This window comes from Myxocyprinus asiaticus, chromosome 14 (genome assembly GCF_019703515.2).
Source record: "Myxocyprinus asiaticus isolate MX2 ecotype Aquarium Trade chromosome 14, UBuf_Myxa_2, whole genome shotgun sequence".
Taxonomy (NCBI): domain Eukaryota; kingdom Metazoa; phylum Chordata; class Actinopteri; order Cypriniformes; family Catostomidae; genus Myxocyprinus; species Myxocyprinus asiaticus.
Window position 1 is genome coordinate 38,756,317 of NC_059357.1, and position 23,810 is coordinate 38,780,126.

Below are 23,810 nucleotides of genomic sequence, written 5' to 3' on the forward strand. Positions count from 1 at the left end.
CGCCGAAGCTCTAAAATCTTTCACACTCACACTTCTATTCAAAAACTTGGAAATAGTCTGTACGAGTCATATGGACAATTTTTTTTATGGCGGCTTATTCTATTTTGAGCTTGACAAACATGGTCACTATGAACTATCATTGAACAAAGCAGTGTTAAGATTCTCCTTTTGTGCTCCACAGAATATAATAATAACAGCACACAAGTTTGGAATGAGTTGGGGGTGAGTAATTAAGGAAGGAATTTTCATTTTTGAGAGAACCATCCCTGTAAGAGCAGTGAAGCCACTTATTTGTTTTATAAAAACATCTGTTGAACATTTCTGCAGTATATGATGATATGAATATATGCTGACAATTACACCTCAGTACTCTGTGAAACTAGAAAGCCAACCAGGATGACTTAATGCCTTGTTTTTTGTGTGTGTGCTTTTTTTAGTCCACTAAAGAAACTTGATAATGACCCGTACTGTTAAAGAGGGTTTATGACCTTATTCACAACAGCAGCATCTTTGATTTTTGACGGTAACGACAACAAGGCTGTGAGAGATAGACGTACTCTCATACAGTCTCCTCAATGGGTTGTACTGGGGTTTTTTTCCACCCTCGTTCTGAGGGACGATTCCACCTCCCGTGCTCTCCCATCCGCCGCATCTGTCTGAAGTTCTGGGTGACCAGAAAAGGGACCACATGAGGCACTGCAGGGCAGCGAGGTAGAGATGGAAGAATCTGAGGAGAATCTTGTGCAGGCACAAGCCCCACGAGCCCCTCGATCTTCCCACGCAGCGTCCTCGCCAGTGCAGTATGCATGTGATGAACTCTGGACCTCTATAGGAGAGCACGGTCTGGTCACATTCGGCGGTTCTTAAGGCGGAAATGATGCCATGTCCTTCGCAGCATCAGACATGGGCGAATGGTCCACAGAGGATGTCGCCGCCCCTTCCCCCAGAAGGGCGAGGAACGTGCACAGGCCACTGACCGAGAGCTCCTTTGTGTCCTCACATGGCTGGTTGAGGAGCTCAATATCGAGTGGTCCCCTCTAGAGAAGCAGGTAAAGTCCTGCCTGTACGAGTGGTTCCTGCAGGCTGGCCACTGCCAGCAGACTTTGGCCCGGAAAACTGCAAAAAATTTTCCGGAGGTCCACACAGAGCTCACGAAGACCCTAGTCGTCTCACATCCAGATCAGAGGAGCTGCAGTTGTAACAAAAGTGGACCATGTAGAGGAGAAGGTATACTTGAAGCTTCTCCCTATTGAAGAGGTTGCAGCCCATATCTGCCCAACTACCACTATGGGATGCAATTCACACCTCACCCATCCCTCCAAGCCGTGTCGACTGACGTCCACACTGGCTGGATGAGCTTATATGGCAGTGGACCAGGCTGGCTCTGCACTTCATAGCATGGCAGTGCTTCAAGTCTTCCAGGCCAAGCTTCTTAAAGATATAGATGAGCAAGGCCCTGAAGTGTTTAAGGAGCTCCGCACCGCTGCATGCTACAAAAATCACCATGCAGGCCATCAGAAAAGCGATAAGTAATCTGGTGGTTTTGGACCGGCATGTCTGGTTAATGCTCATGGAGATGCGTGACGTGGAATAAGCCACCCTCCTCGGCACTTCCGTGTCCCTGACGGCATTTTTGGCAATGATATGGAAGGCTTCTCTCCTCACGAGCAAGCAGGTTCGGACCATTCATCAGTGTCTGTCTCAGTTCAAACTGGGGAAAGCATTTCCTCTGAAGTCATTTCAGAGAATGCTGGGTTTAATGATTGCAGCATCCGCCTTCATACAGTTAGGTCTTTTACACAGGAGACCTCTCCGATGCTGGCTCAAACATCATGTACCACGTCACGCCTGCTGCCAAGGGCGTATTCGCGTCACTGTGACTCGCCACTTCTGGCTGTTCTAGCACCATGGACAGCTCCAACCTTTTATCAGCAGAGTATTATGCTGGGTCAGGTTTTCAGGTGAAAAGTGGTGACCACGGATGCATCCAACACAGGCTGAGGCGCACTGTGTGATGGATGCCCGGCTTTTGGCACCTGGACAGGTGCGAAATGGCCGTGACACATAAACTGTCTGGAACTGCTAGCTGTCTTAACCATGAAGGCTTTTCACTCTGACATAGCGAATCATCATGATCTGATCCGGTCTGACAACATGTCAGTAGTAGCATACATAAATCGACAGGGCGGAACTCGATCTCTACTGATGATGAGCCTGGCGCAACACCTCCTCATGTGGAGCAAGCGCCATCTCCTTTCCCCAGAGTGACATATGTCCCGGGCCGCTTGAACTGTGGAGTGGACATGCTGTCATGCCAGGGACGAATTGGGAAGTATTCTGCAAAGCTGAAATCAATCTATTCGCCTCCGCGGAGACTGCCCACTGCCCTCTTTGGTACTCCATGACCCAAGCCCCATTGGGGGTGGACGCCTTGGCTCATAAGTGGCCGGCCAAACGCAAATATGCGTTTCTCCTGGTATGTCTCCTTCACTCTGTCATCTGCAAAGTCAGAGAAGACAAGGAAATGGTTCTGTTGGTCGCACCGAAATGGCCCAACCAGTCCTGGAAATGATGGAGATATTAGACAACCCTCCATAGGAAATATCACTGAGGAGGTATCTGCTCTCTCAAGCGCAGGGCATGATTTGGCATCCCCAGCCGGAGCTGTGGAACCTACATGTGTGGCCCCTGAATGGAGCACAGCGAACGAGCCAGAATTGGTTCAGTCGGTAATAAACAGTATTTTGCAGTCTAGAGCACCATCCACAAGACGCCTCTTTGCACTAAAATGGCACGTGTTTGCAGACTGGTGCTCCTCACGTGGCAAGGACCCATTGAATTGCTCGATAGCAGAAATTGTTAGATTCCGTCAAGAGAGGCAGGTCTTACTCCATCAATGCTTAAAGTCTATGTAGCGACTATCTCTGCATTTCATGCCCCAGAGGCTGGCTCCTCTATAGGCAGACATGATCTAATCATAAAGTTCCTTAGGGGAGCAAGGCACTTGAACCCCCCTCACCCTGCTACAGTCCCAACGTGGGATTTAAATCTGATGCTGAAGGTGCACATGAGCCCTCTGTTCGAACCATTAGAATCCGTTGAGTTGCGTGTGCTTTCCTTAAAGACCGCACTTCTGTTGGCTCTGGCCTCAGTTTAACGGGTGGGTGATATTCAGGCACTGTCAATTGACAGTTCATGTCTAGAATTTGGATGGGGCTTTCAAAGGTCACCATCAAACCCAAAAAGACTACGTGCCTAAGGTGCTTTCCACGGCATTTAGGGCTTAAGTAGTTCACCTACAAGCTTTCTCTCCCCCACCGTTTAATTCAGATGAGGAGCAGTTAGCACATTTATTATGCCCTGTGGAGCGCACCCGCCAGTCAGATCAGCTCTTTGTTTGTTATGAAGGACGCATAAAAGGCATGTCTGTATCTAAGCAAAGGCTCTCTCACTGGATCGTTGACGCAATCGCCCTCACCTATAATTCACAGGGCGCAAAATGCCCTATTGGTGTGAAAGCACATTCAACTAAAGGCATGGCCTCTTATGGGCATGGACAAATGGTGTGTCCCTGCAGGACATATACCTTGCAGCAGGATGGTCTTTGCAAAATACGTTCGCTAGGTTTTATAATCTAGACGTGGCATCCATCTTTTCGTGAGTCCTCTCTGTCTAGAGAGCTTACTATCCTAACAACCTGCGGGTGAGCCCAAGCTCCTTTATTATGGGTAGGTTACCTGTTATAATTTTAATACAACCACCTGTATAGGCTGTTATCCAAATTTCTCTCTCTAAAGTCACAAGCACTTCCAATAAAAATAAAAACCTCCCTCCCAACCTCTGGTTATGAGGGGGTTAAATTTATACTGTGTGTATTATATGACTCATATATATCCCCACCATAAGATTAACTTCCCATTTGGTTGGCACCATTCATTTTTCTATACACTACTACCGCCCGGTGGGCCCGTGACCTCATATACATATTCTTTTACAAGTGTTTATACCCTGGTTTATCTCTCGGGGTATGAAGTCATGTAGTGCAGCGTGATGGGACTCTGTTCCCCAAAAGCGTTTACCACAATGGCAAGTGAATTTTAATCGAAAGGGAACTTCTCCGGTTTCACATGTATCCTCGGTTGCCTGAGATGAAGGGAACGAGACATTGCGAAAGCTGGCCGCACTACTACTTTGTAGTTTCGAGGTCTAAGCAATGCGCTTTTGTCCTTCAGTCAGAAAATTCTGAAGAAATGGTGATTGAACGGCCACTTATATAGGCCAACTGCGTGCCTAAAGGGGCGGCGCTCAAACACCATTGCCAATCAAAGGATTGGCATTATTATACAATGGCTTCAATTAGGTCGTCAAAGGAATTCCCCAAAAGCGTTTACTGCAATGTCTCGTTCCCACCATCTCAGGGAACCAAGTTTGCATGTGTAACCGGAGATGTTTTCATTCCTGTCAAAAGTCAAAGATGGCGCTACTATGAATAAGAAGATATAACTACACTACTGTTTTCACCAGTAGTTTTCAATCATGCCCATGGGGACCCCCAACACTATACTTTACCTGCAGTGCCTCCTAATTCACATAATATCTGTCCTAAACATCATGTCAGATATTAAAAGCCAAAAGTGACCAAATGATAAACATTTTCTGGTGAATTTTCGAAGTATGCAACCATGCTTCCTTTTGGGCTAACATTGTCCCCAACAACCCTTTGCTGCGCATCAGAAGAATTGTGACAGGCCACTTTCAACTTTTTCAGGGGAAGTGTGTAATTATTTACACTACAACAGGCACCAAATGGAATTTTAAAAACGAATGACCATTTTCAATAAGCTTCCCCGAACACTCCCAGTCTGCATCTATGTCAACTAGTCAAACTAACAGCACAATGTTTAAGCAACATAGAGATGTTCAAGGTCATAAACATATGTATTTAATATTTTCACCCTTTGAATGACTTTCTTAGACCAGTCCTATTTTTTTCAAAAATTTCAGCACTGTAAGCCGATAGATTGTTGTGTTAGATTTGACAGATTAGACAATTAAACGAAAGTACGACACAAAACCATCATAAATACACAAATATTCTTAGCTATACAATTATTACAATGGTGTGAGTTAATAACATATCTGAATTAATGTTCGCTTTATATGTTTTCTGCAAAGCAGTGAGTTGAAATGATCTCCTCAGTCAGCTCTGTTGATGGCTTAAAGCCACAGCCTATTACGAGAACCCTCTAAATTTTTCAAAAATGGAATCAAATAAAAGTTTACTGTTTGCAGTTTCTGCCACCACTTCCATGTGTGACGCAAGCGGTGACGTTGCCAAAGGACTGGCCTGTAGCTGTCTGCATATTAAGCTAAGATAGGCTAGTATTTCAACATTGAACAAAATTAAACACTTCACCTTTAAGAAAAGGGTCAAGGAATGCAAGGTTGAAGCTGTTACAGCTAAAAGTAATATTAATGTATTTAAAGACATAACAAATTTTAATGTAATGAGTTTAGCTAGACACTTAATGCTCACATCCAAATGTGACATCAAGATGCATTTTTATAAGATGGTAGTAAGCCTCCATACTAGCGTAGTCTTACTATACACTCAGTAGAATGGACTTTCCCATCAGCAGCAAAATACATACTTTTCGTGCATTGAAGTATGCAAATTGTGACAACAAAGCACAGCAGTCTGGTTCCAGAGGTAAAATTCCATTAATTTTCTCCATAGGAAAATGTATTTTTAACGATAACTTATAAACCTTTAAGGACCGACCTACCGTGAGAGCTTTTGTTTATTGAAGCATATGAAATGTATATACTTCAGTTGAAGATATCAGTCCAAGTTATTTCAACTTCATTTCTATAAATCGTGTTTATTAGCGGAATTTCTGGTGAAGAACTACACTACCCATAATCCTGAAGAGAAAAATCCACCAATCAGAGAATCGCAGCAAACAAAGTGCATCAAAAGAGCTCGCTATAGCCGCTCAAACTACTTATATTGGCTATTTGTATATATCTGAAAATTTGGAAATAAAATTAAAACATTTTTATATATTTGCAACCAACAACTTTAACTCAAAAGTTTTATATTTTTCTATCGTTTTTAATTAAATCACAGCTTTGTACCATTGTCATTTTGTCCAAATTTGTATATTGTTGTGATTCACCTCGGAGCTGGTTGGTTTGATTCATAGCTAAGAACTCTTTTATGATGGATTTTAGTAAATCTCTGAGGAAAACATGAATGGGAAAAATACTTAAAACTGTGTTGGGGGCCTCTGGGGGGTAGGATTGAAAAATAAAAGTCCCCAAAAGTCAGGAGTATTATCACACTACATCCGTAAACTTTGATTTGTTTCTGAGAGTACAAAAGTGGCAGAGATGCATGCAGGGAGACACATACAGTACTGTGCAAAAGTTTTTGGCACTTAAGATGTTTCACAAAAACATTTGTCTTAAGATGGTTATTTAAATCTTCAGTTTTAGTGTGGCAATAGGAAAAATACATTTTAGACTCCCAAACATTACTTTTGCAAATAGAAAAGATTAGAATAGAAGAACAGGGAGCCCTGCAACAGATGTCATGGCCCCCACAAAGCCCCCCACTGAACATCGTGTCAGTCTGGGATTACCTAAAAAGACAGAAGCAGTTGAGACAGACTAAATAGATAGAAGAACTGTGGTGAATTCTCCAAGAAGTTTGGAACATCCTATCTGCCAACAACCAAGAAAAACTGTGTCCAGGTGTACCTAGGAGAATTGGTGCTGTTTTGAAGGTAAAGGTGGCCTCACCAAATATTGATTTAGCTTTTTTATGTTTACTGGACTTTGTATGACATTAAATGATAAATGAAAACTATTTATGGCATTATTTTTGAAGACGTCCACACTATGCAACATTTTTTACAAGAGCCTAAAACTTTTGCATAGTACTGTACATACCGTAAACAGGACTGTAAGTCATAGAGACAAGTGACAAGACACAAGAAAACACCGACCACCAAAGCGCCAGATCTTTATTATACACATCACCTTTAATTATCTCACTTTACCATTCTCACTGTGCATTCTGCTCCAAGTCCATTTTATTTGCTACACAGACACTTGACAATGATTTGTTACTCCAAAAGCATAAAAAAGAATGCTAAATATGTCCTCAGTCCCCCTCTCTATTCAAAAGGAGACAGGAGGAATGGGCAGGGACAGGGACAGGGTCACCATAACCTTAAAAACTACAGGGTGTCAATGAAAGATATGGCTACAGTGATTTGAGCTTTATCCAGCCCAAAAATATTGTAATTTGAAATATAATTTGAAAATGCACACAAGCTCAAGTCAAGCCTTCAAATCAGGTGAATTGTGTATTGTGGAGAAGAGGGGCAGTCGCTATCACTGTAGCCATAAGACAAGCGAATTCAAAAATTAAAGGCATAGTTCACACAAAACAATTTGTCCCATCTCCCTCTGATCAATACAAGCAAACAACAAAAATTTCAGCTAGAGCAAATCAAAACAGGATCAACAGGAAACCAGCTTGACCGTTTTCACTCTGAATTCTTTACGCCCTTATCAGTATTGTTCAAAAGGGAAGAATATATTGTGCTATTTAAAAAAAAAAGGAAACAAACAGTTAATGAAATGCAAATCAACAAAAAGACAAATGCCCAGGTTATAAATAATACACTCAGAAATAAGATTACCCTTTTGCCCAAGCCACACCACCAACGTTTGTGTTAGTAAATCTAGAATGATCTCTATGTTAAAGGAATAGTTCACCCAAAAATTCAAATTCTGTCATCATTTACTTACCTTAATGTCGCTCCAAACGGTATAATTTACTTTCTTCCATAGAAATACAAATGGAGACATTTAGCAGAATGTTAGCGCTGCTCTTTTCCATACAATGGAAGTGAATGGTGACCAGAGGCTGTCAAGTTCCAAAAAAGGTGAAAAGCACCATAAAAGTATATGATGCATACTCTCTACTCCAAGTCTTCTGAAGCAACACAATAGCTTTGTGTGAGGAAAATACTGAAATTTAATCTGCTACTCACTGAAAATCATTTCGCATAAAGTCACACCAGGTTTGACATCAATGATGCCATATGTCATTAATTCTTGTGTTTCGTTACAAATTGGAATATGCGTATATTCAAACCATACATATGATATTTTAGAGCTATGGCGCAGGGGAAGATTTTTTATTCTGTAACCGCTTAAATTTCAGTCTGTTCCTCACACAGAGTATGACTTCAGAAGAATTCTTATACAGTTCATAAGTTGTATGGACTACTTTTATGGAGTTTTTTGGTCTTTTTTGGAGATGAAAGCCCCTGGTCACCATTCACTTTCATTGCATGAAAAAGAGCAGTGTGAAAATCCTACCTAACATTTATTTTGTGTTCCATAGAATAAAAAAGTTATATGGGTTTGGAATGACATCAGGGTGAGTTAATAATGACAGAATTTTAATTTTTGTGGGAACTATTCATTTAAAGGTTCATCATTTCGCTCTTAAAGTTTCGTAATGTTCCCAGTGTCTGTCTGTATGTGAGAACAGACTGGTTCCCTGTTGCGGTCCAGTACGAAACACCCCATGACCCCAAATACGCTTGCATATAACCTTTTCAGTGACCCTGTGTTGAAGTTGCCCAAAATTAACCTCCAGTGCATTCCCAGTTCCTGTAGCACTCTACCCCAAACCTTAACATCCGTGAATGTGAAGTCAATACGACCCACAAGGTCCTGCAGATGAATTTAAGATACAATGATCAAACCAGGACTGGTATGCTAATGTAAACTATGTTACCAGATTTGGAGTGGGATGTTACCTGAGACGCTATCTTACAGAGCGCTGATGGGTCGGCCCGTCACAAGTGGTTACTGTGCTTTCCAGGATTATATTTAAATACACAAATTATTATTTGTATTAACAAATCATTACAGAAATGTGCATACAAACACCGCTACCTCCAACTATCCATGAAATTACCGTAGCTAGAAGAATAGACGTGCCTTCCTGACACAATAGAAAGGCAGTTTTGGATTTCTTAACACCAAAAATGAGAGTTGACATCTAGGATTTTTTTAATAATGATTGGTTAGCTGCTACGGAGTCACAATTAACAGTCGTGCGGGACCAAGTGCCAATTCGGACAGCATCAAAATCAATGAAAAACCATACTTTACACTTTTCTAATTGAGTGAATAGAGAGTTCATCAGTAATTTAGAGAGTTGCTTATACAATATGCCAAATTGAGCATGAAAAACAATTTCAAGAGAAAAAAAAGAATATAAAAATAAACCCCAAATATCAATAATGATAACAGCGGTGGTGTCTTTTACAGCATATCAAGTTTAAGAGTTAGGGAAACACAGAATGGAAAAAATACATTGTGTGTCTATTACAAGAAAGTTTTTAACCGCCCTTAAGTTACCCAAGAACAGGAAGAAAGCAGGCTAGTTTAACAGCATCTAGCTTGCACAGTGCTTTTGTACAATTTATCCCCCATTAGATCACTAGAGGAGGCATAATTTTGTTTTATCTATACAAGTTGAGTAGGCTACCCTCTGGTGGTCACCTGAACTATGTGAAGGATGAAATGACTGAAAATTGGAGGCCACTACACCCTTTAGTTCACTCTATATTTTAACAAAATATTAATAATAATAATAATTGTAATATTTATGTGCTTAATTTAGAACTGTGGGCTTTAAAAACTAAGGATGTAAATAGCAGCGCTGATTAAAGAACAGTTTTGAGTGGATTATTTAGGTCTATTGGTCAGGCTGTATGTGTAGACACATGTGCACATAATTTCAGTGCAGTTCTTCAGCCCTTCCTCTCTCTCTCTCTCTCTCTTTGTGTGAGGCCAACAAACTATGGTGTCCAGTGCACGGGACTAGTCTAGTAGGGAGGGCTCGGCAGGGCGGATAATGGTGGGCCGGTTGGGAGCGCCAGGGGGTCTTCTGCTGCAGGAGGAGAAAAGAGTGAGAAACAGAGTTGAGACATTCCCACAACCACAGGAGAAATGAAAGAAGAGAGGGGGAGTATAGGAAAGGGGCTAGATTTGAACAGATGAGATGAGACGAGACGAGACAAGATGGAACTGAAGAGACGAGAAGAGACGAAAGGAGACAAAGTTAAATGAAAAAAGATAAGAAAAGGCAAGACTAGACAAGATGAGACTAGAGGAGACAAGACTGGACGAGGCAAGAAGAGTAGACAAGAAAAGACAAGACTAAACGAGACAAGAAGACAAGACTAGATGAGACATGGCAAGATGAGACTAAACGAGAAGAGACTGGACTAGATAAGAAAAGATGAGACTAAACGAGAAGTGGCTAGATGAGACCAGACGAGAGAAGACTAGAAAAGACGAGACTAGACAAGAAATGGCTAAATGAGACTAGACGAGAGAAGACTAAACAAGAAAAGACAAGACTAGACAAAAAGAGACAAGACTAGAAAAGACTAGGTGAGTAGTAGCTAGATGAGACTAGACGAGAAGTGGCTAGATGAGATTGGACGAGAAGACACTAGACTAGATAAGAAAAGATTAGACAAAATATGAAGTGGCCAGGTGAGACTGGATGAGAAGAGACTAGAAAAAATTAAACTAAACGAGAAGTGGCTAGATAAGACTAGACGAGAGAAGACTAGAAAAGAAAAGACGAGACTAGGCTAGACAAAAAGAGACAAGACTAGAAAAGACTAGGCAAGAAGTGGCTAGATGAGACTAGATGAGAAGAGACTAGACTAGATAAGTAAAGATAAGACTAAACCAGAAGTGGCTAGATGAGACTAGACAAGAGAAGACTAGAAAAGAAAAGATGAGACTAAACGAGAAGAGACAAGACTAGACTAGACAAGAATGATGAGACTAGACAAGAAGAGACAAGACTAGACTAGACAAGAAGAGAAAAGACTAGACAAAAAGATACAAGACTAGACTAGGCAAGAAGAGACAAGACTAGACAAGAAAAGACGAGACTAGACAAGAAAAGACGAGACTAGACAAGAAGAGAGAAGACTAGACAAGAAAAGACGAGACTAGACAAGAAAACACGAGACTAGACAAGAAGAGAGAAGACTAGACAAGAAAAGACGAGACTAGACAAGAAGAGAGAAGACTAGAAAAGACAAGACTAGACAAGCAGTGACTAGGTGAGACTAGACAAGAAAAGACAAGACTAGAAAAAACAAGACTAGAAGAGAAAAGATGAGACTAGACAAGCAGTGGCCAGATCAGACTAGACGAGAAGATACAAGACAGTAAAAGATTAGGCTAGACTAGAAGAAATGTGGAAAGGAGACTAGATGATACAATGCTAGATAAGACTAGATGAATAAAAACAGGAGGCTAGAAGAGACAGAAAAAAAGAGATGAGAACAGAGAAGATACGAGAAGAGACTAAATCAGAATAGATGTCAAAATGAGAGGAGACAAGTGGCTAGATAAGACTTGACAAAAATAGACAAGAAGAGGCTAGATGTGAGACCTGTTCAAAAGAGGAAAATATCAACATCACTGGAATTTATTACAATGTTTAGGAAAGGAAAATAGAATATTAGTGTGGGACGGGAGAGATGATCTGCAGGCTGCTGCTAGTGAGAGAAGAGAGCTGAAGAGACACAGGACGAAACAAACAAGTCAAACCTTGCTTGTTTATCAGTTAGCTGTATCATAGAGCACAACACAGGGAAGTGCTTACACTCGCTCACATTTGCTCATTAAATGTCAACTGACGTTTTTCTTCTCTGAGCTTCAGAGACAAGTCATGCACACACACACAAAGCCTGGGGGATCACGGCAGAGTGACAGACAGCAGAATACACATTTAAGTAGAGGGGACACACTGGTTGCTGGTCTTACCTGGGGATGCCGGGGGGTATGCGTGCAGGGCGAGAGGGGATCTGAGGAGGAGCACTGAAAGGATCCTGGCCACTGTTGCTGAAGGCATTCATGGGCTGGACTGGCCGATAGGGGATGGGCGGAGCCACGTAGGCAGGGGTGGGGTTAAGAGTAGGCGGGCCTGGTGTGGGGCCTCTAACTGCTGGAGGCCTGTTGGGAGGAGGGGCTGTCGCCGCCGGTCTGCGCTGGGGGGTGGGGCTACAAAGAACAGGACAAGAAGAAATATAGTATTAAAAAGAAGTTTATAAAATATGGGATATGTACGGAATAGCACACTACCATACGGTCACTATTTCTACAGTATATACACTACAGTTTAAAAGTTTGGAATCAACATGATATTAATTTTTCACCAAGGATGCTTTAAATTGATCAAAAATTACAATTAAGACATTTATAATGTTACACACAGCTATTTCTATTTCAATAAATTCTGTATTCTCCATACTTTCTTTTCATCCACGAATCCTCCACTTATAGCAATGACGCCGTAGGCATTCTAGCAGTCAGTTTATCAAGATATTCAAATTAAGTTTTATCCCATGCCAGCAGTATGTTAGCATACAATTCTGAACATACTATTATGTAGTATATATATTTATGAAATGTAATGTGGTACTGAATACAAATTACACAATTAAAATTGTAATCAGTAATGTAATCTATTAGATTTCCATCCCATGCCAGCTGCTTACTTTTTGATTGGATTATTTATTGCATGTTTTGATGAAAATCAATAATTAAGCAACAAATGACACTCCTTTCATTAGTAAACATTATTATATCACGGGTCTGTTGAATGCTTAATTCTGATTGGTTGACAGACGTTCTAAGGTGTGCAATTATTTTTCAAGTAAACACACGGCTGTGAAGTTGTTCCAGGTCTTGACCACATAACGGTTCCATATCACTTCGACAAATAATTTCTGTTATTTCAAAGAGCACAAAAGGCTACCACAACAAGGCTACATCGGATAAGAATGGCAAACAATGTCTATAATATCCTAAATTTATTTCAATTTTGATTGAAAAGCATCCTTGGGCTCCCTCTCTTTCGCTCCCTCTATCTTTCGCTCTCATCTCACCCACACCACACACCCACACTACATGCTACCACAGCAAAATAACCATATAAACAAAGACATTTGTTAAAGTAAATCGGTTAAGAATGTCAAACAATGTCTATAGTATCCTAAATTGATTTCAATTTTGATTGAAAAGCGTCCTTGGGCTCCCTCTCTTTCTCTCCCTTTATCTTTCACTCTCATCTCACCCACACCCCCACACACCGTACATGCTACCACAGCAAAATAACCATATAAATAAAGACATTGGTTAAAGTAAATCGGTTAAGAATGTCAAACAATGTCTACAATATCCTACATTTATTTCAATTTTGGTTGAAAAGCACCCTCATGCTCCTCGTCTCACCCACACTTACACACGCTCTCACACATACATACACAAGCACACACACACACACACACACACACACACACATTATTGCGGCTAACCTTATGAGGACTCTCCATAGACACAATGATTTTTATACTGTACGAACTATAGATTCTGTCCCCTAACCCTAACCCTACCCCTAAACCTAACCCTCACAAAAAACTTTCTGCATTTTTACATTTTCAAAAAAACATCGCTTAGTTTGTTTTTTAAGCGATATGAATTATGAGGACACTAGAAATGTCCTCATAAACCACATTTATAGCATAATACCCTTGTAATTACCAGTTTTTAACCTAAAAAAATGTCCTCGTAAACCACCCAAACCTGCCCACACACACACACACACAAACGCACTACCTTATTACTCCAGTAAGTGCTCCAGTAAAGCAGCGCAAGCCTTGCTATCCTCCGTTGCTAGCTCTAAAGTGACATTTTTTCGAACTAACAACGAAGGCTTCAGCTGTATCAAAGCAAGACACTGAATCCATAGCAGAAGAAAGTAGTTCCACTCACAAGAGTGTTTTAGGAACGAAAACCAGAAAATGTCTTGAGATAAAACCCTGAATGATGTCTTAAGTTGTGGTAACCATGGTATAAGCGGTATAATTGGCTCTGGACCGTTGAATTAAATATATAGTATTCAACGGTCCGTTGTCAAATATTCCTTACGTAATCATGAGAACAGCAACCCCTTCTAAGTTTCTTTAAAAGAAAGACTGAAATGTAATCATAGGCAATCATGTAATCCATTAAATGTTACTCAAACAATTAATAATGTAATGAAATCTAATTACAAGCACTTGATTTTGTAATCTGATTACATAATCCAGATTACATCCAGTCCATTACTACCCAACACTGTGTATACCGCCCTCCCAGCTGGTCACCATCATGTTGCGCATGGGCTATTCTAACCTAGTGTCTGGCATCCAACTGTCGTTGACGGGCGGAGGCACGGGGGTGGATATAGTGCTGGTGCTGATGTCACCGATGATGTTGAGGGCCTCTTTGATGGCGTGATACATGCGCAGCATCTCGTCTCTGCGCTGGGCCTGGTCTGCAGACTCCTCCATCAGACTGTTCTGATCTCCTGATGAGTACAGGTATGCCAACAGCTCTGAATGGATGAAGTCTTTAGCCTGGAAAAAGAGAGCACAAGAGAACAGGAAAGAAAGGAATAAAGAAAGTTCAGAAACACTCAATACTAGTCTCAGCAACAAATATTCAGAGTTTTCAGAATAATTTCTGTGAAAAATATAAAATAATGATAATCGCCTACGGACTGTCTGGTGCATATAACACCGAAGGTGCTGTAGCCCCTATTGTATTCTGTTAGTTTACTTATTATTATTATTATTATTATTATTATTATTATTATTATTATTCCCCAATGGGAGTTTATGTATTGTATACTGTACATTGTATGTTATTATTTGTATATTGTTTTGTGTGTAATTTTGTTTATATTAGATTTTAAATTGTGTTGTGTTTATCTGATGTTTATTGTAAATTGGTATATGTCTCATCACTGTCATGACTGCTATGTTGCTCGGAACTGCACCCAAGAATTTCACACATTATTGCACTTGTGTATATGGTTGTGTGACAATAAAAGTGATTTGATTTATGGCATATAATTGTACATAGGAAAATGCTGAAATTTAGCACATTGTTAGGGGTGGCTATCAACAGCACCCAGACAAAATGTGGGGTGTCTAGAACAAACTCTATAGTGCCACCACTAGTTCAAAAATTCACTTTTATTTTGAGCATATCTTTTAAACTGTTTTTCCTAGAAACGTAACTCTTGTTTTGTCTGATTACTATCCTCCTGATGATTCAAATGTACACCTAACATTAAAACTCCACCCATTACAGTGGCCACCATCTTGGATTATGATGTTTACAGTTTAAGATTTTCATGTCCTTCACACTTTGTCAGATTTGCCCAAACAATGGCTCAAAATAATCTCCAAACCGAGCCGCACAGACATTACAAAACTGAATTTTGCCTTTGTTTAAAAGTTACGGCACGTGAAGTTAACGAAGTTAATGTAATACAGGAACTGAGGCTGTATCTCGGCAATGCTTTGTCCTATCAAAACAAAACTTGCTTCATCAGGACCATGATCCAAGGGTAAATGCAAAGTTTGGTGACAGCTCCGCCTATGGGTCAAGAAATGTCAAAAATTGCTATTTTTGCCTGTAACTTTTTAACTGCATGTCCTAACGATACCACATTACACGACACCGCCCATATTGCCTCTTCTCCATTTAGAATTTTCCTATAAAGTAATGTATCGTTTAAACGCTTTGTCAGATTTACAAGAAAATAGGTATGCATCGTCAACATCATGTCCTGAGGGTACATGAACGGTTTGGAAACAGCGCCACATAGTGGTCAAAATTCGTCAATTTAAACAAAACTTTTTATGTATCATTGCTTCCTTCTCCTAAGTCTTCAGACAATGGCAGAGAGAAATAAAAAAAATAAAAAAAAATTTTAATCAAAAACCTGGATGAACAACAGCAGTATCTCAGCAATGATTCTGTGTACTGACTCTCAAGTTGGTTTGTCTCTTTGGCGTCTAGTTGATTGTGTGGCACAGTAGTTGGACTATGGTTCCAAAGAGTGTGAGTTTGAGTCCAGCAAAGAACAGTTAACAAAATTGTACTTCTGCTGACCTTTGAGACTTCACATCGTGCTTCCTACATTGCATAATATCTGCTTGAATTCAAAACCACTTAGCTCTAACAACATTTTCTCAGTGATTGATTGTACTCTCAGCTTGGAAAATGCCTCTTTTGCGTCACGTTGACTTGTCAGTTGTGTAACGCAGTGTCTAAAGCTCTGGATCACAGTTCCAGAGGTCGTGGGTTCGAATTTTCCACCTGGACAAGCCTTATTATATTGTTATTATATTCTTCTTCCTCCCCAGTGGGAACCAACACCAGTAGGCAGTGGGCAGAACCAGTAAGCAGTGGGGCAGAATATGCCAATATTCAAGTCTGGCTCTGCAAGACACTTCTATACATTACAACAGAAACTGCTAACAAACACTTACGCTGTTGATCATAAGATGCATGATAGTCTTGGGCATGAGGTCTCTGATGGTCTTGTTGACGATACCGATGTAGGAGTCCACCAGGTTACGGATGGTTTCCACCTGCCTTTCCAGCTGAGGGTCCATGGAGAAGGTGTCTGCTGGAGCGGCCTCTTCTGACTCCACCTACAAACACATTTAAGCTTCTTTACAATCACTTACATTTGAAAGTTTGTTCTGAACCAGAATTTAAGGGTGTTTTCACACTTGATTCATTTCAGAAGCATGGTTCTGAGCATGGTTCGCTGGATTTTTGACCCATACGTGAATGAATGATCTCAGACCCCTTTAAAGCACGAACAGAGCCCATAAAATATAATGAATTGCTCAGAAAATGATGATCCATGCCATTTAATATTTGGACTTTCATCTTCATTTATGTTTATCTTACTTCAGAAAAGTCTTCTGCTGAGGAAGTTTCTAAAATTTGGTTGATTTGACCTTTTATATATTTTTTTTTTAAGAAAATGTGTTGGGACAATGCAAAAGTCACTGCTATGATGCTGTGGCTTTCTGGATGGTTACCAGGGAGTCACTATGTGGTTGTTAGGGAGTTCTGCATGGTTGGTTATTGGCCCAAGATAAAAGAGTCCACCTTCAAGTAATTATAATATTCTGGTCCCTAGATATGGCTTGGGTCCTTCCTTGAAATGGAAGTCTATGGGATTTCTTTCATCTGTTTTATTGTCTATCAGGAAAATTCCAATTGTTTGGAAAAGTAAAAGCAAATTCCCATACTTCCATTTGTGTAACTGTAATTTTTTTGATGACTTTACAGATATTCTAAGAAATGGAAAATAGTAACAATAAAGAATGAGTAGGTGTGTCCAAACTTTTGACTGGTAGTGTATATTTTTGCAGCCCAAACATTTGTACCTGATCTTTCTCAGGATAAACTCCCGCTCTGAGAAAAGAGGCTTTCCAGCTGTCCATGTCCTCCTGAGTGTCGCAGGCCAGCTCGATCTGACGCAAGTCCTTATAAACATTCCTGTGAAAGCAATCGAACCCGCACATGAACCGACCGAACACTTACAAAAACACACAAACACAAAGAGCTGCAGTAAGCCCTGACCTTTGCTCAGTGTTGAAGATAGCGAAAATGTGCTTAGTGGACATGAAGCCTTTCTCCACATCTCTGAGCTTCAGGTTGTCCAGAGGAAGCATGTATTTCTTCTCTTTTTCCTATTAGAGGGCGCAAGGGAGGGAGAAAAGGAGTTACACAACAATCTTGCAAGTCACTTGAGTGTGGTAACAAACCTTGCGACTTTCAGAGAACAGGCCAAAAATATTGTAACCATTCCTAAAGCAATACTAAAGCCCTTCCTAAAGTAATAAATGGGAAGAAATGCATTTTTTGGGGTTTGGAACAATATAAGGGAGATAATGTTCATTTTGGTGCAAACTATTCCTTTAAAGAAGGACCACCAGGTTGCCAAGCCAGAGAGGGGGATGTGAGACAGAGAGAAGAAAGAGCAAAGGAGGAGTCTGGGTAAGCACTACGGCTGCCAACTTGTCTGTTGAGTTGAGAAGAAGCATCTGGAAGCATTTATGTCTGAGAAAGAACTGCTACGGTCCCAACGGTTACATCACTCAGAGGAACACTTCCCTGCCCCCAACACACACATACACAATCGTATGCACACACATACAGACACACACAACACCCCCCAGCAACCCAGTACGATTTCCTGCAAATTCCAAAGTCGGATACCGGCTGGAACATTTCAGTCCGTATGCCACGTCACTTTGCCTCCCCTTTCGTCTCGCTCTCTCTATCTTCATCTCTCTTTTCACCATTTAACGCTTTCTTTTTACTTCAGGAACCATCGCTGAAGGACCATTCCTTGCTGTTTTTCATATAGCAACACTAAAGTGCGAAAACTACGATTGTACGTGGTACAGAATGTGAGAAAGAAGTCATGGCGGCAAAATAGTCAGTATTTGTAATGAAGAAAACTGCAGAGGCCTGGAATATGTGTTGCCATACAGCAGTGGACATGTGAGTATACCGAATACGTCTTTATAAAAATAACGAGAAATAATGCTTGAATATTCATTTACGTTGTGGAGCTGCCTAGATTTCATACTTAGTTATACTTAAATTATACTTCATCAAATGTGATTTTGGATACGGATTGCCTTCATTCTTCAGCACGATACATTTATTTCAAGTGAAAATATTAAACACTTCAAACGTAAAAACGGGTTTTTATTTTTTATTTTACATTTTATGGATGATAAAAGTGTGTGCGCAGTTTAGGGTGCCTCATATAAGAACGCGTCCAGCTCACATTTCACCCCAAAATCAAAAGATATTTTGTGTTAAATAAAACAAAGCCTATTTTTGCACCATTACTATTTTTTGCGTTGTGACATTATTTTCATGACACTTAAGCACATTTCCCTCCAAAATTCTTGTTATTGAACATTGTATTTTGAGTTTTTCTTCTAATCCCCATTATTTTCAATGGTGATTCTCATTACTGTAATACAGTATTACACTGAATAACAGTAAACAAGGACTGTAATAGCATAATATAATAATATATATATATATATATATATATATATATATATATATATATATATATATATATATATATATATATATATATTTTCTTTAAAGCAAAAAAATTATTTCTTATTTCCAACTTCTAATTTTGTGGTGCAATATGTCCTGAACATGTGCTTGACAGGTTTGTTGAGGTTATCAGTGTGCCAGTCTGATCTGTTTACTCTCTCTGCAGTGGAGTACTGTCACAGTGCAGTGACCTGCGGTCCAGCCATCCTTCTCCTCCCCCTCGCCTGCCCAGTGTTCAGACTACCTGTTCATCACGCTGAAGCTGAACAGTAGTCCGCACATTGGTTAGGCTGGGCAGGGACACACACCCGCGCTGCGAGCAACAGGACTCTACCATTCACTGCTAGATTCAGGGGGAATCGCATAAACAATCTCTCTCAGAGGGATCAAGAAAGAGAGAAACGTGTGTGCTAATTTTAAACAAACACATGGGGCTCGAATCCTACTTCAGTGGCACCAGAGACTACAGTATAATGGGGGAGGAGACGGACAACTCATAGAAAAATGAATGAGAGATATTGCAATGCTCAATATGCTGGATGAAAGAACAGAAGTCCTGCCTTTAAGTTAAAAGAGCAAATCATCTTTTTAATAAAGTCATTTAAAATAAATAAATAATAAAGTTAGTTGTTTACTTTAGACGTGAAAGCTTGTTTACTCTAGAACATGCATTTGGATTAACTGGATAGGTCTAAAAAAAAATAATAATAATTTTTAATGATCTGATGTAAAAGAAGAAAAATGTATGATACTGATTTAAAATATGCTACTGAAACATAATTTTGACAAAGAGATTGAGATTTCGGTGTTTTCCTCATCATGTAGATACAGTAGGAGCTGTACTTGTATGCCTATAGCTTACAAAGAAAAGAGCTCTGCTGTGCAAAAGTAAAACGCAATAACTATACAATTTGTCAAATTTGATGACAAATATGATGACCATAAGGGCCGAAATAAGGAGATTTTTAAGCACGGTTCAAACTGAACACATTAGTGTCAGTTCACATTTTCCATTGTTTTTCTATGTAGACATGAGCTAGACGGATGTCTTTGACTGTTGCAGTGCATCTTGTAGAAGCATCACATTTCTCAGATGCCATGTCAAGTTATAAAGAACTGTTAGAAATATTCAAACATATCGAGACACCAGTGTTCTGCTCTGTTTGTGCTGCTGCAAACAGCTTTATTTAGCACAAGGAGGTTTCGGTGTGAACAGCCCCTTAGACTATGATTTGTCCTGTGAAAGGTTTGGCTCGACTGTGCTCAGATTGCAGGAGAGTAAAAATTGCAGAAACTACGCCACTTAGTTTTAATGTGGATTTTGTAGTTACTGCAATTTTTACTTTGTATTTTGCCTTTTTTTTTTTTACTGGAGAGTGAACTGACTTGCCTTAAAAGGGACTTTAGTGGCGCTAGTTTTAAACTTGGGGAGCGATTGAAAAAGAAAAACAAAGAACAGATGGATCTCACCTCTTCGTCCTTGTACCAGGACAGTGATTCGGCCGTCAGGATGAACCAATACTCCTTGGAACCACCCTTCATGATGCTGATGTTGAGGGTCAGCCAACCTTTACGGATAACCTGTGGAATAGGGGATGGAGGGGGTGGAGGGTGCAGGGCATGCCACAGGGGTGGGGAAACATTTATGAGAGCCACACTTGTAAATTATTTTTTGTTCTGGAAACTTCTACCCTAACCTAAAAAAACAAAAGCCTTGTGATTTACCTGGTGGTGAAATATTTTGTGGTACCCTGCAAGGTCTATTAGTTTTATCGTGGCTAATATGAATTACTAAACAATGGTGCTCAGCAGATCAGTGGTTCTCAACTGGTGGGTCGCAACTCAAAAATGTGTTGCGGGTCTGTTCTGATAGCAATGCTAAATGCAAATAATAAAAATACCCCTAACCGTATAATTGTGGCTTGTTAGTATAACAAAGTCTTAAGTACTATTCTGCATAGAGCCAGAACATAAGGCAACAATTAAAGCTTGGTCACAAATAAACTGTCTCGAAAATCCACTACAAACACTGAGTAAATACTCAAAATGCCATTGGGGAGTGTCTGTGAAGTCTTGAAATAGAACAATAAAAGAACAAATGGAACAATTTTGTTGTGCTTGTCTTTCTTTTCTCTACAAGAGTTTTTCCTAAAGCACAGGGCAACTTGACTGCAGATGCCATCCAGACTGACTGGCCTGTCAGAAGAACAGAGGTTAGAGGTCGGCGGTGGTATGTTAGGGTCAATTTGGTGAGTAAAAGCTAGTCTACAATGCTGCTAAACAAAACAGAGCAGTGTTAGTGATGTTAAATGGAGAAAGACACTCAAGTGTGGCTAAGGGGAGAAAAACTATTAAACTGGAAGAAATAGTGGGAGAAGAAAAAGAAAAGGAGGTCAAACTGGTAGAGGCAATTTGTTTGAAGAAGGTACAGAAGCTGGGAAAGAAAGGGACATGAAAAACTTTATTGAAGGAAACAGGGTTTAAAAAGGGAGGGAGGTATAGCTAGAGCTTTAAGCAGGATTGCAGTGTTATTTTTGAGGGTTAAAAGGTACCTGAAATTGTGGGTACATGGTTTTGTAAAGTCAACACGAATACAAAACGTATCCTATTTGCTTTATTAATGTACGTTCATGGTCTGATTGTGAATGATTCATCAGTGCATGTTATCTCAAACTTTTTCAGCCCCTTCGCTCCAACCATCTGGCCATACATTCTGGTATGTAACGCATTTCTGTTTTTTTACGATCCAATTCCCGATTGGTAAAATCCAGACTTGTCGAACATTGTTTGCATTGAATATCCTGTTTCACTTGGAAATACAGGTAACACTTTACAATAAGGTTGTATACAATAGCATTTATGCATTAGGTACCAATAAAGAACAATTATTTAAACAGCAAACAACACTTAAACAACTTAAAATATTATAGGTTATATTCATTTATAAATAACAGACCTACTATTGTTCATTTTTAGTTAATGCTAATTATGCATTAAATAATATTAACATACAACTTTGAATGTTAAAAATGTATTAGTATAATATATGTAGAAATTAACATTAATCAAGATTTAAAAAAAATAAAAATACTGAAGAAGTTTTGTTCATTGTTGGTTCATGTTAAAGATTGCAAACTTTGTTTCATGTTGACTTTAAACCACATCTTCTGCTCAAATATTTATTTGCAAGTAGTTCCATCTTGCTAGTAATTAATCATGTTGTAATACCATACGGTATCAATGACAATTTCTTTCCTTAACAAATTAAAATATTGTCCCACAAACATTTTACGATACCATCCCCCTTCTCGCTTTCCCGCTTTTCCTTTATTCTCTCTAAAGCTGGAGTGAAACTGAGAGGATTGGGAAAAGTTAGTCAGAGAGTGCCAACAGAAACAACACAGATAGAAAGCTATGGCAGACAGGGTATATAGATTGTTTGCCTTGGAGGGGAAATGCCATCAACTTTCTTAAACCTAAAAAACTGATAATCGTCTTTGAGAAGGGTGGAACTGTGTACATGAGGGGTGAAAGATAGAACATTAATGAGGTGAGAAAAGATGACAGGACAGTACGTTTCATGCGTCTCGTGCCAGAAGGTACTGTAGCAGCCAGAACGAGTTTCCATAACTGAGAGAGGGGGAAAAACTTTGCATATGTTTTCATTAGACTGAAAGCCAGCAAATATCTGCGGTCAGCATCTGGTTGAGGCTCTGAATTCTCTTAACATGGATCCAATTTCACTAAGCCGCCCACAGCTGAAAGAAACGAGAGACTGACTCTGTTTTCCGTTCTTTATTCCACTCTATACTTTCTCTCTTAATTTCACTAATTAATTAAAATATTATGTACTGTACATGCAAAAACACAATTATCAATAAGTATAATAGATTTGGCAAAGTATGATCAGCAATATAATTGAAAATTTGATGACAGGTGGTGTGATTTAGAAGTAAAAGATAAGATGATTAAATGATTACCCCGATAGAAATTTCCTAATTGATTTTGCCCCAGAAAAGATTTCCCTATGGTTGAGCAGCTAAACTGGAGTCTATTGATTAGTAAAAGGAAACCAGTAATGCCAGAGTCTGGCCATTACTGGCACAACAAAAAATAATTAAATATCTCAACAACAAGGGACAGTTAACCTCAGACTAGGGCTGGGCAATGTAGAATATGATGGATGAATATTCATGATATATTCACAATGATTTTGTTGGCGAATTAAGCAACATGAGTATATTGCAATGATTTTAATGAGCTTTTTTTATTAGTCCATTATGTTTCCTAAAGACAGCGCCATTAGATATGTTTTGCAATCCCTCCTGACTTGCAAGTATGAGAGCGGCAAGACATTTTTTTGGCATCTCTGATTTAAACTTCAGTAGCAAAACTAATGTTATAGTGTCACGGTCCTGTCACTCTGTCAGTCTGGGTTTTTGTCTGACAGGACCGTGGCCTCATTGTCCCATGTCTGTCTTGTGTTTCGTTGTCTGTCTTTGAGTGAGCGCATGGTTTCGGTTGTATTCCCTGCCGTGCGCTCTTTGGTCTGTCTTGTTTCATGTCTGGAGTATGGTGTCTGGGTCCTGACTTATTGTCTGGTTCAGTTTCGGTCTGTGATCCGGACACTCATGCTCCATGTCTGTCTGTTAATGACGTGGGTGCACCGCGCTTATGTCATCTTGGCAGCATTCACTCGCGTCAATGGTTTATGTCTGCCCCTCGCATCACGCTCATGT

The 23,810-nt window shown here is 39.9% G+C and overlaps 1 protein-coding gene and 1 long non-coding RNA gene across 8 annotated transcripts in view; one reads left to right on the forward strand and one right to left on the reverse strand.

The window, feature by feature from the left end:
* Window positions 1-7,013: 7,013 nt before the first annotated feature.
* LOC127451631 (dynamin-2-like) overlaps window positions 7,014-23,810 on the reverse strand; it is an 84,281-nt gene continuing 67,484 nt past the window's right edge. For 5 of the 7 annotated variants that reach the window (XM_051716459.1, XM_051716456.1, XM_051716454.1 and 2 more), the window contains 7 exons: window positions 20,542-20,652; window positions 17,563-17,672; window positions 17,367-17,478; window positions 16,452-16,616; window positions 14,302-14,525; window positions 11,890-12,126; window positions 7,014-9,985 (listed from right to left, as the gene is read on the reverse strand). In XM_051716459.1, coding sequence (XP_051572419.1) covers window positions 9,916-9,985; window positions 11,890-12,126; window positions 14,302-14,525; window positions 16,452-16,616; window positions 17,367-17,478; window positions 17,563-17,672; window positions 20,542-20,652 — 1,029 coding nt within the window. In that variant the 3' untranslated portion in view covers window positions 7,014-9,915. Of the gene's footprint in view, window positions 9,986-11,889; window positions 12,127-14,301; window positions 14,526-16,451; window positions 16,617-17,366; window positions 17,479-17,562; window positions 17,673-19,257; window positions 20,653-23,810 lie in introns of those variants that run through there. The other 2 variants (XM_051716460.1, XM_051716461.1) reach the window with 2 other exon arrangements.
* Window positions 17,693-19,863, forward strand: LOC127451660 (uncharacterized). The gene is made up of 2 exons (XR_007899123.1): window positions 17,693-18,489; window positions 19,238-19,863. It is a non-coding gene; the product is annotated as an uncharacterized LOC127451660 (long non-coding RNA).